General features: G+C 42.5%; 1 protein-coding gene across 1 annotated transcript in view; it reads left to right on the forward strand.

Annotated features, from left to right (window-relative positions):
• Window positions 1–755: 755 nt before the first annotated feature.
• Window positions 756–12255, forward strand: part of HACD3 (3-hydroxyacyl-CoA dehydratase 3) — a 32606-nt gene continuing 21106 nt past the window's right edge. Inside the window, exons 1-2 of the mRNA XM_068553855.1 lie at window positions 756–1009; window positions 11307–11349. Coding sequence (XP_068409956.1) covers window positions 923–1009; window positions 11307–11349 — 130 coding nt within the window. The 5' untranslated portion in view covers window positions 756–922. The remainder of the gene's footprint in view (window positions 1010–11306; window positions 11350–12255) is intronic.

The raw sequence follows: 12255 nt of genomic DNA on the forward strand, positions 1-12255 counted from the left end.
GGTTTCCTTTTTCAAGAGAGACAAGTCTCTTGTGCTGTCCCATAGAATAGCTATTAATTTGTGACTATTTAAATTAATTAGAAGTAAATGAAAAAAAAATTCAGTTTCTCAGTTTCTTTAGCCACATTTCACGTACTCAGAAGCCCCATATGGCTAGTGGCTACTGTTATGGACAGCGCAGAATGGAGTATTTCCATCATCGTATGAAGTTCTATGGGATAGCGCTGGAAATCTCTGGCCTTTACACTTACTCTCCCCTCTTAGAACACTCTTCCATCCTCTCCCACACCGTTTCCCCTATAACCATTATCATCCTTATTATGTATGTAATTGCTTGTGTCTTTTAATAGACTAAGGTTTCCAGGACGGCAGGTGCTGTGTCTTACTCCTGAAGCTCCGGTGCTTAGCTTTGAAGCCCGGGCACACAGTAGGCGCTCAGTAAATGTTGAATTAATGAATGACAAATGGGAGGAACCTTCCAGGTACACCAATCCAAGCCCGTTCTCCATGCTGATCGTTTCCTCATCAGTCTCCAGCGTTTTTTAATTTTTACGCTTATTTTTAACCGTCCTCTAGAAGAAGAGAGGTAACTGCACAGCACCTGTCGACTCCGGAGGCGGCAGCAGCAAGCAAGGGCGTCACACGCTCCTGGGCCCGCCCCCTCCCGCCTCCGCCCCGCCCCGCCCCGCCCCGCCCCGCCCCCACCCGGCTCGCCCTGAAGCCCGAAGCCCGGAGCCCGCGCCGCTGCTTCCCCTGCTCGCCACTGCGCAGGCGCGGCCCGCGAGCGTGGGTCGTGTAGAGGCAGCGGGCTGCCGGCACTCCGGAGCGAGCTGGTTTGCGGCCTGTGTTCGGCCAGCTCCAGCCGCGCACAACCTGCCTGAGGCAGTGAGCGTAGTCTCCCCGCGCCCTGGGCAGTGTGGTCATGGAGAATCAGGTGCTGACGCCGCACGTCTACTGGGCTCAGCGGCACCGCGAGCTGTATCTGCGCGTGGAGCTGAGTGACGTGCAGGTAAAGGCAGGGCGGCGGGACGTGCGCGGGTCTCGGCTCCTGGGAACCGCTGGGACCCCAGTCCCCTTTGTCCGGGTGTGTACCGGAGAGCCAGTAGCGCGCCAACGGGATCCAGGACGCGGTGCGCTCTCGGCATCCAGGCCCGAGCAAAAGCTGGCCCACATGGAAGCAGACCCTGGGCGCGACCCCCTGAAGGCTTCAGGTACCTCGGGTGCTGCGTGAGCCCCGCGCGGGCCTCGGAGGCTGTCCCGGGCCTCCTCTTTGTTCGCAGTCTGCGGCCTGGTGGAGCCCGAGCCTGGCCCTGGAGGCCTGGCCGTCGGAGTTCGTGTTTGCCGAAGCTCTTCGAGGCGTGGGATGTCGTTGGGTCGGGGGTGCAGTGTGACAGTGGCTTGCCGGGCCGTGCTGGACATCTAGCGCTGGCCTGAGAGGTCCAGCGGGTCCCCTCGGACCTTCACGAGGCCCGCCGCTGCCTTGGAGGGGTCACACCCACCTCCCAACCATTAAGTGATGGAAATAATTCTTGTTAATTTTAGTTCTAAAGTCCATAAGACCCCGAAGAAGTGATTCCTCCCCCCCCACCCCCGTTCTTAAGGATGTGAGCTCAGGTTTGCTGAGTTGCATAGAGAACTACAAAATTAAGTTACATTGAGTATTTATGCTTGATCTCATGGCTCTCATAAGAACAGGCTGAGGCCTCCTAAATGGTGGAGCTCTCAGGACCTGTGTACCCCTTTGTCTCGGTCCAAACCATCCAGGATTCCCGTTTTTGAGGAACTGGAGTTTTCAGTCTGGAGTGTTCTTTCTACATTCTTACTCCCTACTCTCCTTGACATCTATGGCACTTTGTAACCTCCTTCACTCCCCTTAACTCTCTCTGCCTCAGAGTCAGGTGTTTATGTTGGGATCTGTCAGCCCATCTGGTATACTGTCTTGCAAGGTGTAGGTGCTCATTGAGTGTGGACTTGAATTTGTTGAATTTAATCTTTTCTTCTGGAATATAAACCTGTTTTCCCATTGAAACTTAGGACGATACTGACCAGAATGCCTTTAAATAGGCTGTGTCATTTAATGTGTTAAACCAGGCTGAATTATACTTTTGCGTCAGAGGATGTATAAATGTTCTTTTCTGTGTCCCTCTACTCTGCTCCAGGGTGTTTTAATAAAAAAGGAAAAAACAAACAAAATCTTTGTAGATGGGGATCAAAGTGTCCTTCTAGAGAGGATTCTAACCATCAGTCGATAAGAAAAGTACGGAACTTGTGTCATGGCAATCTCTCAAGTATTCAGTTAAACATTGTGTAGACCAATTAAATAAACTCAGGCCCTCTCTAGTTGTAATAAGGATGGAATATTCTGGGATACTTTTGAAGCTACAAACAGAAAAGATGTTTTTAGGGGAAGTGGGGTGGTGTTGGTGGAAAAAAATGGAAATTAGTTGGGCAAATGAAAGAATGCATCATACTTAAATTTTTCCTGAAAGATCTAAACCTTTTAGTTAAGAAACATGAACACATGTGTTAATCATATTTGGTATATTTTAAAACATAAAGGTATGTGTTTGGAATATATTATAGTTAAAGAAATGTAACGGTGGAGGGAAAAATGGAATTTTCTTTTGGAGAGAGAAATCCTTTTTTTATTCTTTGAGAAAAAATAAATCTTTTTCCCCAATTGAGTTTTTGGTTTTTCTCGGATTTCCCATCTGTAATTCTGAGGCATCCATTTCAACTACCATTAGTTTTAAAGTAACATGTTAATACCATTCATAAAAGAAACCCCCTACCATGTGTGAAATACTACAGATTTACAAAAATGAGTCAGACTCAGCTTTCCAATGGCATTCTATCTAGGAGGAAGCATACTATATACTAACAAAAAGTTTTGTGCATGAGTATGTTTATTTGTAGAGTTGGAGTTGAATACTGAACCAGGTCCCTGGTGTTAAAGGAATTTGTTACCTCTCTTTTCGTTAGTTAGAGGTGACTTCCAGAAATAAGATGAAGTATTCTTGTCAAACTGAGACTGGGAGAACTTCCCAGAAGGAGAACGGCATAGACTTTCAGATTGTCCAACTTGTTGTATGTGTCAATGCCCTACAGCCAAAGAGCTCCAGGAACACACCTCTAGTTAAACAAGTTGTGTTTATTGCTCATATCAGCAAGGGCGAGCATACTCCATGGGTTTGCTCAAAATTGATTATAGAATTTGGACTTTGGTGATTGGGGGACAGACTAAGGAAGCAAGGATTCGCTTTAGATTAGATGCTGTCAGAAAGCGGGCGATTCTGTGGTGGGGTATCTGAATAAATCTTATATATAGGGAAGAGAGACCAGAACAAGAATAAAACTAATTGGTAGAGAAGTGGCAGTCACTTATTTTGGCCAAGAGAAGAAGGGTGTCTGGTATTTTGTGGTGGCATTGTGCCATGTTTTTATCTGTGCTTACACAAAATTATGAAATGGCCTTTGTCTCATTTTATCAAGGTATTCTGTGAGATTATGTCCAATAGCAGAATAAAGTGTTCTAGCTGTGAGTGCCAGGCCAGCTTTTGAATGTCAGGGGCTGCTCCTTTTTAAAAATTTCCCAATTAATTGTTCTCTGCAGGGCTTGTGAAACTGATGATTCTGGCTTGGGATGAAGCAATTCGTTTACTTGTTTAATGAAAACCGTTTGTGGAGCACCTACTTTTGTCTCCCCTTAAGCTAGGTGCTGGGTTGTTGGATAGCTCTCTATCGCCCCCTGCTCTTCGTAGCATATGTGTGAGTTTGGATGTTGAATTCCAGTTTGGGGGCATCAGCACTGCTCCTTTCCCTTTCTGAGACACAGAGAACCATCAGGTTTTCACATCTCTCCTCTGTCTTTGGAGCTGCAGACAGTGGGGCTAGGGCAGGGTTACTTTCAGAATAGAGTTTGTTTTCAGGATAAGCATGAAGGACAGATTGTGCCAACAACCATAGTTGTTAAAGCATTTGTTCATTTATCAAGGTTTTTGTTTGTTTCAGTTATATGAGGGCAGCGTGCATAGCTCTGTTTGGGAGCTGTTTGAAAGATACTGTTCTTGACCTTACCTAATAGAGAGTCTGGTGGAAAGAGTGGTAACTGAAGGCATGAGATTGGGTCCTTGCTCTTCCACTTAATATCTGGTGTCCGTGGATTATTCACTTAACCTTTATGAGCCTGAGTCTTTTCATGCAAATAAATGTGAATAATAACACCTAATTCACAGGACTGTTTTGAGGCTTAAATTGGATAATGGATTTGAAAGTGCTTTGTGAATTCTAGTGTGCTATTCAAGTGTAAGGGATTATTGTTGTGATACTAAACCTTAGATGAGAGAGAGAAGCACAAAGAGCAATAGAACAGAATAGAGGCTGTTAGCAGATTTATCCATATATGAAAACGTATTGAACAACAGTGGTGGCTTTACAAATTAATAGGCGAAAGGATGAACCATTCAGGAGATTGTATTGGGACAATTGGTAATCTAAATGGCAAAAAGATAAAGTAAGATCTTGCCTTATGCCGTGCACAGAAGTCAGTTTCAGGTGGGCTAATGAACTAAGTGCATAAAGCAAAACTACTAAAAGAAAATACAGGAGACTGTCTTTATGATACTGGAACAGGGAAGAATGTGTTAAACAAGACACAAAAACATAAATAAAAAAAAAGATGGCAGATTTAAGACAAGCTTGAGGCAGATATTTGTGGCACATATCACTGAGCTCTTCCTTATATGCCCAAGGAGACAGTATGTTCATTATGGCAAAAAAAATTGAAAACAACCTCAGTACTTATCAACAGGAGAATGGATAAACTGTGGTATATTTATACAACAGCACACTGTACAACAGCTAAAATAAATGAAACAGAACCAGCTGTATCTATGGATAAAGTTTAGAAATATATCAAATAAAAAGCAAGTTGAAGAATTATATGTATTCATATTATATATATGAAACCATTTATGTAACATGTAAAATAAAAGTTTGTATTGTAATGAATACCCAACATGTTGTACATGAGTAAAGAAATACAGTGGGAATGATAAACTCCAATTCTAGAATAGTGGTTGGGCTTCCCTGGTGGTGCAGTGGTTAAGAATCCGCCTGCCAATGCAGGGGACATGGGGTTGAGCCCTGGGCCGGGAAGATCTCACATGCCATGGAGCAACTAAGCCCATGCACCACAACTACTGAAGCCCGCGCGCCTACAGCCCGTGCTCTGCAACAAGAGAAGCCACCTCAATGAGAAGCCCGTGCACCGCAATGAAGAGTAGCCCCTGCTTGCTGCAATTAGAGAAAGCCTGCGCGCAGCAATGAAGACCCAATGCAGCCAAAAATAAATAAATAAATTAGAAAAAAATCATAAAATCTATCATTTTATCTATATAATCTCACTCTTGTACACATAAATATGAAAATATAAGCAAAAAAATTGGTGGAGGTGTTCCTAAACCATCTTCATATTTCAGAATCCACTTTTTTTTTTTTTTAATGTTTATTTTGGCTGCGCCAGGTCTTAGTTGTGGCATGCAGGATCTTTAGTTGCCTCATGTGGACTTCTTAGTTGTGGCATGCATGCGGGATCTAGTTCCCCGGCCAGGGATTGAACCTGGGCCCCCTTCATTGGGAGCTCAGAGTCTTACCCACTGGACCACCAGGGAAGTCACAGAATCCACTCTTCTGAATCACATTTCTACTCAGAGATGTCACTGTCCATGTTTTTCCATATAGTATCATCCTCTGTGCCATTAAGAGCACTAAATGCAGCATTTCTGAAAGAACGCTCTGCTGTTATCTCATTTTTTTTTCAAGCCATCCGTACCTATTTATAAGTTTTGATGCTGGCACATTCTTGCGACACAAACCAGGACTCATACTACTTCCTTAAATGGCTTTTAAGTGGTTTATTGACTGAAATATTGAGTTGCAGCTGTGTAGTCATGCCATCTGGAATAACAGCCAAGCTCCCATATGCTAGACAGTGACAACCATGTCATGGTTGCTACTTTGCCAAAGCAAGTGTAAGGTGCTGCTGTCAATTTTAATAAGTATCCTGATTTTAGAGATATTAAATTTGAGAAAAATGTACATTTTAGAATTAATGAGATATTAATTTCATTTTGGAGTTGTCAATTAATAAGTTTTAGTATTTAAACCCCTGAGGCAGGATGAGATCACCAGGAAGAGAGTATGGATCAGAGATTACCAAATCATGCCCAAAACATGTCATGATTAGGAGCCTGGGGCTGTTTGCCTTGGTTTTGCCACTTGCTGATTTTGTCATCTAAACTAGTTACATAATCTCTGTAAGCCTCCGTTTCCTTGTATGTAAAATTGTTATATGAATAGTACCTATTTTATAGGGTTTTTGTATGTGTGTGAGATAGTAATGTGGAACACTTTGAAAAATAATTGGCCTATAGTGAGTGTTCAATGAATGTTAGTGAAATGAGCTGGGTGAGGAAAGTGGCTAATTGGAGAGGATAGGGTTCATATTAAGGAGGCAGCTGTTGTCATTCAAGAATGCAGATCTGAGGTTGGCATCTAATTCTTCTAATTTTTGAAGAAGAAGCTGAAAATCCAGAGTTTTTAAAATGAAAAAACCTCATAGTTTTATACTTATTCAATAAATATATAAATGCTTACTGTGTGCTTAGTAGTCTCCTAGACTCTGGGACTTGGGCATGAGCAAGGCAGACAAGGTCCCTGCTCTCATGAAGTTTATATACTGAGTGGCAGTGGCGGTGGCGGTGCAGGAAGACTGGCAATAGAAGCAGATAAATTCATCAGATAGTTTCAGATAACCATGAATGTTATGAAGAAAGTAAAGCAAGAAAAAAAATATGAGAAGGAATCACGCGAACTATTTCAGATTGGGTAGTCAGGGAAGGTCTCTTGGAGGAGGTGACATTTGAGCAGATATCTAAATGTTAAGAAGCCGTGCAAAATTATGGGGACTGAATATTATAGGGAGAGGGAACAGCTACTGCAAAATTCCAAGGTGCAAAGTACTTTGTGGTGAATTAAAATTAAAAATTAATAAATAAAAAATATTCTCTGTAGGCCATATAAAATATTGTGGGTTCAGTTTGGCCCAAGATGCCAATTTATGTCAGAAAACTGATAGATATTAAAAACTGATAAGAGAGGGACTTCCCTGGCGGTCCAGTGGGTTAGACTCTGCGCTCCCAATGCAGGGGGCCTGGGTTCGATCCCTGGTCAGGGAACTGGATCCCGCATGCATGCTGCAGCTAAGAAGTCTGCATGCTGCAACAAAGAGTCCACATGCCACAATGAAGATCCTGCATGCCGCAACTAAGACCCAGTGCAGCCTAAATAAAAACAAAAAAACCCACAAAAACTGATGGAGATAAGAAGCAGCCCAGGACTGCGTCCTGAGACACTTAAACATTTAGAAGTTGAGCTGAGCTGAAAGCACCAGCCGAGGAGGTTGAGAAGGAGTAGCCTATGAGGCATAAAATCCAATGCAGTGTCCTGTAGTGTCCTCGAAGCCAGGAAAGAGGGATATTTCAGTGGGGTGTGGTCCGCTGTGTCCAGTGCTGCTTAGAGGTTGAATAAGACGAGATTGTGTGTCTATTGGATTTGGCAATGTGGAGGTTATTGATGATCTTGGTAATAACAGTTTCAGTGGAGTGGTGAGGATGGAGGCTAGATCAGAGTAGATTTCAGAGTATTTGTGGTAGGGAAGAACAGATGATTGTAGATAACTTTTTAAGAAGTTTTTCTTGGTGGAGGGAAGGGATGAGCAAAGAAATCAGTGGTCTTGGAGTTCAGAGAATAGAGAGATCACTATGGCCAAGGATGTGGACCTTGAGCTGTGTTTTTAAGTATAAGTAGAATTTGGATCCAAAAAGGGGATTAAAGAGAATAGGTACTGTCATATACACCCAAAAAGAATGAGTGAGATCTCTATGAACTGGTAAGGATTGATTTAGGTGAAAAAAGCAAGGTGCCTAAGAATGTATATTCTGTGCTATCTTTTGTGTAGAAAGAAGGGGAAATAAGAATGTCTGAATAGGGGCTTCCCTGGTGGCGCAGTGGTTGAGAATCTGCCTGCCAATGCAGGGGACACGGGTTCGCGCCCTGGTCTGGGAAGATTCCCACATGCCGCGGAGCAGCTAGGCCCGTGAGCCACAACTACTGAGCCTGCGTGCCTGGAGCCTGTGCTCCGCAACAAGAGAGGCCACGATAGTGAGAGGCCCGCGCACTGCGATGAAGAGTGGCCCCCACTCGCCGCAACTAGAGAAAGCCCTCGCACAGAAACGAAGACCCAACATAGCAATCAATCAATCAATCAATCAATAAATAAATCTTTAAAAAAAAAAAAAAAAGAATGTCTGAATATATTTATTTATTTTCCCAAACATATACACACACAGAGGAAAGATAAACCAGGTGCCACTGAAGTGGTTACCTATGGGTGGTGGGTGGGAATGTGGTGGAGGGGGATGGGTTTGGAAATAGGACTTCTGAAGATACCTGTCTGTAAAGTTTGACTTTTGAATGATGTAAATGTTTTACATACTCAAAACTAAAATTCAATAAAAAAGGATAAAATGAAAAATCTTGAAATTAAATACAATCAAAAGGACCTAACTGTATATCAAATTGATAACATAACCATACAGATAAATAACTTAGTACAAGTAACGTTTGAACACAGTACTCTGGTTCTTTAGTAGATATACTCTAAGGACAAAAAGAACTGCAAATAAATATTGTACTTTATTTATAGGTTTATTGTTAGTAAAAATATTGATGTAATTCTGAAACCTTTAGGATCAAAGAAGTAAATGTGTTAATGTTATTAGGAACCAAGATAGTCACCATAAGGAGATACAAATATTAAATAACAGAAGATAAGGAGAAACCCTATAATGTAAATTTTTAATTTATTTTTTGGCTGCACCATGCGGCCTGTGGGATCTTAGTTCCCCGACCAGGGATCGAACCTGCATCCCCGGCGTTGGAAGCACGGAGTCTTAACCGCTGGACCGCCAGGGAAGTCCCATAATTTTAAATTGGGCATTTCGGTATGACAACATGATTTTTTAAAGTCCTAGCTAGACACTAAAGATGAGCATTGAGTATACCTCAATGTGCCCAGATCATGGCTTCTAAATTACAGTTCCGCAGTAGAGGAACTATGAAGCCCCTTGAAGAAATGGCCAATTATTCCGGGTCTGTGCCAGAGAAAGTACAACATCCTCAAAGGCTACAAGGTCATATCAGAATAATACAGGAGCTGGTTTGAAGGGATTTCAAATTTGTGACAATTTGTGACCAAATTTGTGACAATTTGAACACCAAAAAGAATAAGAATAATATTAGATTTTGGCAGAGTGGATTAAAAAGGAAATCCACAACTCCATAATGATAGTCAAAAAGAAATAAAGAAGACCAGTTTGTGGGCTGAGAGAGGGGGGCAGGAGGTGGGTGTGGTTATAAAAGGGCACCATAAGGGATCTGGAACTGTTCAGTATCTTGACTGTGATGTTGAGTAGACGAACATATACATGTAATAAAATTGTATAGAACTTACACAGACACACGCAAATGAATACAAATCAAACTGGGAAAATTCAAACAAGATAGGTTGACTGTATCAATGTCAATATCCTGATTGTGATATTATACTATAGTTTTGTAAAATGTTACCATTGAGGGAAAATGGGCAAAGAGGACAAGGAATCTCTTGATATTATTTCTTTCTTTCTTTCTTTTTTTTTTACTGAAATGTATTCCTTAACTACTACCACCTTTGGAGAAGCTGAACCTGACATGCCCAGTGTACTGCTGGGTACGAGTTAGCATCTGAAATCTGGCTTATAGAATGCTTAGTGAAATCCAGGCCCTGTGCTGTGGCTAGATGCTTAAACCTTGGTTTCACACATCTATGTCTGAGGAGAATAAACTGGGCCCCCCAAACTCCTTTTTTCCTTCCAAGTGAATTAAGATATGGGGAACACAGAGTGGGGCAAGAAGTGACTTAGGTAGGAAGTGTACCACCAAGACTTCCCAGAACTCTAGCTTTCATGATAATATTCACACCAAAACCCTGTTTCCCTTATAGAGGAACGATGCCCCTGAAAGTGTAGCCTTTTTTGATGAGGTTCTGTAATTCCATCTTCCTGGCACAGAAAAGATCATCTAGATTGTTAGCCCCTTTGGGTAAGCTTCTCAGCCTGAAGTCTGTACTCTCACCGGGGAAGTTCTTAACCTAAAGCTTGGCTCAAATGCTCCCCCAAGCCAGCCTTCATGCTCCCCCTTTTCCTAACGCTCTTGGCTATGAATAGAGCATCTAGGCTCCCACTGCCTTTTAGTATAAACCCCCCCTTCACCTTCTGTCTGTCTTGTTGGTTTCCTTTGATGCATGATGGAACACAGAGAGTGGAGCCTACAGGAGAAAAATGAATGAACTAGCTGTGGCACTGGAAACAGGCTGCTTCTTGCTTATAATTTTGAGCTGGGAGTTAGGAGATAAACGGTTTCTCATCCACTGAAAAAAGAGTTCAGTTGTTTCACTTTAAATTATGCTGCTAAAAGGCATGTAGCAACTTCTGGGAATAAATGAACAATTTGGAGAATTTCCATCTCTTCTAGTCTTGGTTTGGATAGGGGTTAAGAGTGTGGAGCCTGAGGCTGAAGCACTGCATGTTTCATTTTCATCCAACCGCCTGTAATCCGCAGCCCTTCCCTTAACCTGTAGGAATTAATTTATTTTTCATGTTGCAGCATGGGTCTCACTTCTTGGTGAGGCTGTCCCCAACCATTCTATTCCCACTGTGCTCACTTTATTCTTAATGACTGTAACACTTAACTGCTTTTTACTACTCTTTTGGTCTTGAGCATATGTTACTTGATACTATATCGTTTCTTCTCACAGGAAATGACTCATCTGTTCTACTAGATTCTCTGCCTCCACAGCTGAGGGACTGAGTCTTAGAGATCTGTGTATTCCTCCGTAGCGCCTCACACGGCACCATGTACCATTTACCATGAGCAGAATGGACTGACTCAGTATCTGATTGTTCTGCACAGCAGAGCAGTTTAGGTTCCTTCTTGCAGGAGCCTGCAATCTCAGATGGGTACAGATAGACATAGAGAAACCCTACACAGAGATGTGGATAAATGACCAAATATATTCCCTGGGGGAAGCACAGGGCAGGAGGTCGAGTGCCCAAGGCAGACGGATGGAGGGAAGTAAGCGCCTGGTTTTAATTCCATTTTTCTCATTAAAATGCCGTTCTTGCATCCTTGGTCTCTTTCCACAGAATCCTGCCATCAGCATCACTGAAAATGTGCTGCATTTCAAAGGTCAGTATCCTGGCAAATGTTCTCAGTCCTCTACACAGTTAAAGAGACATAGTGGTGGTTGCTTTTTATTTTTATCTGTTTATTTTATTCACTTTCTGTTGATGCTCACCACTCTGATACTTGTGGGATAAGCTAGAATGTTTTGCGATGTATGATTAGAAAAGTCAGTAATTTGTTTAATATCCTGTTTTCCCCTGGGAGAGACAGTAGATCTAGAGAAAAGGTATCATGGGCTAGAAAATAGATTTATATCTTCTAGCTCTAAATCTGCGACCACTTGGACAACTTATTCACTTCTCTGGACCTATAAAAGGAGGGTATTGGGTTATAATCTGTGTTTCTCAAACTTGAGGATCCATGGACACCTGAACACACGTCCACAGGATCCTCCAGGGCCAAAGACCCTAGATTAAGAAACGTGTTATGGATTAAATATGGTCACTTTAAGTGGTATTTAGCTCCATTGCAGCTGTGAACACAGTCGCAAACACTGAACTCCTGCGGTAGTACTTGATTATAAGGTAGCCATCTAGATGACCCAGTATATGATTCTTTTTAAAAATATTATAACAAAACCCCCCAAATAGAAATTTTCTTAATGAGACTTTGTGGCTCCCTGATATACTTACAGACCAGTTTAATAAGCACTGCACTCTCGATGACATCTAAAAGCTTTCCAGCTCTGACAGTCTTTGATTCTGTGAATCTGCCTTCATCTCCTTCCTCCTCAGTTCACCAGCAAATTTTCTGCTGTGCCTAAGAGGGTAGGTCTGGATTCATTGTTACCCAGTAGGGTAACAGTGATAACAGGGTGGGATTCTCCCTGCTCTCTCTCTGTTCTGGTTCCTTGGAATGTCATTAGTAAGTGACTGGGATTATGGGAGATTGAAGAGTTTCTGCTTTACA

This window comes from Eschrichtius robustus, chromosome 1 (assembly GCF_028021215.1).
Source record: "Eschrichtius robustus isolate mEscRob2 chromosome 1, mEscRob2.pri, whole genome shotgun sequence".
NCBI lineage: Eukaryota > Metazoa > Chordata > Mammalia > Artiodactyla > Eschrichtiidae > Eschrichtius > Eschrichtius robustus.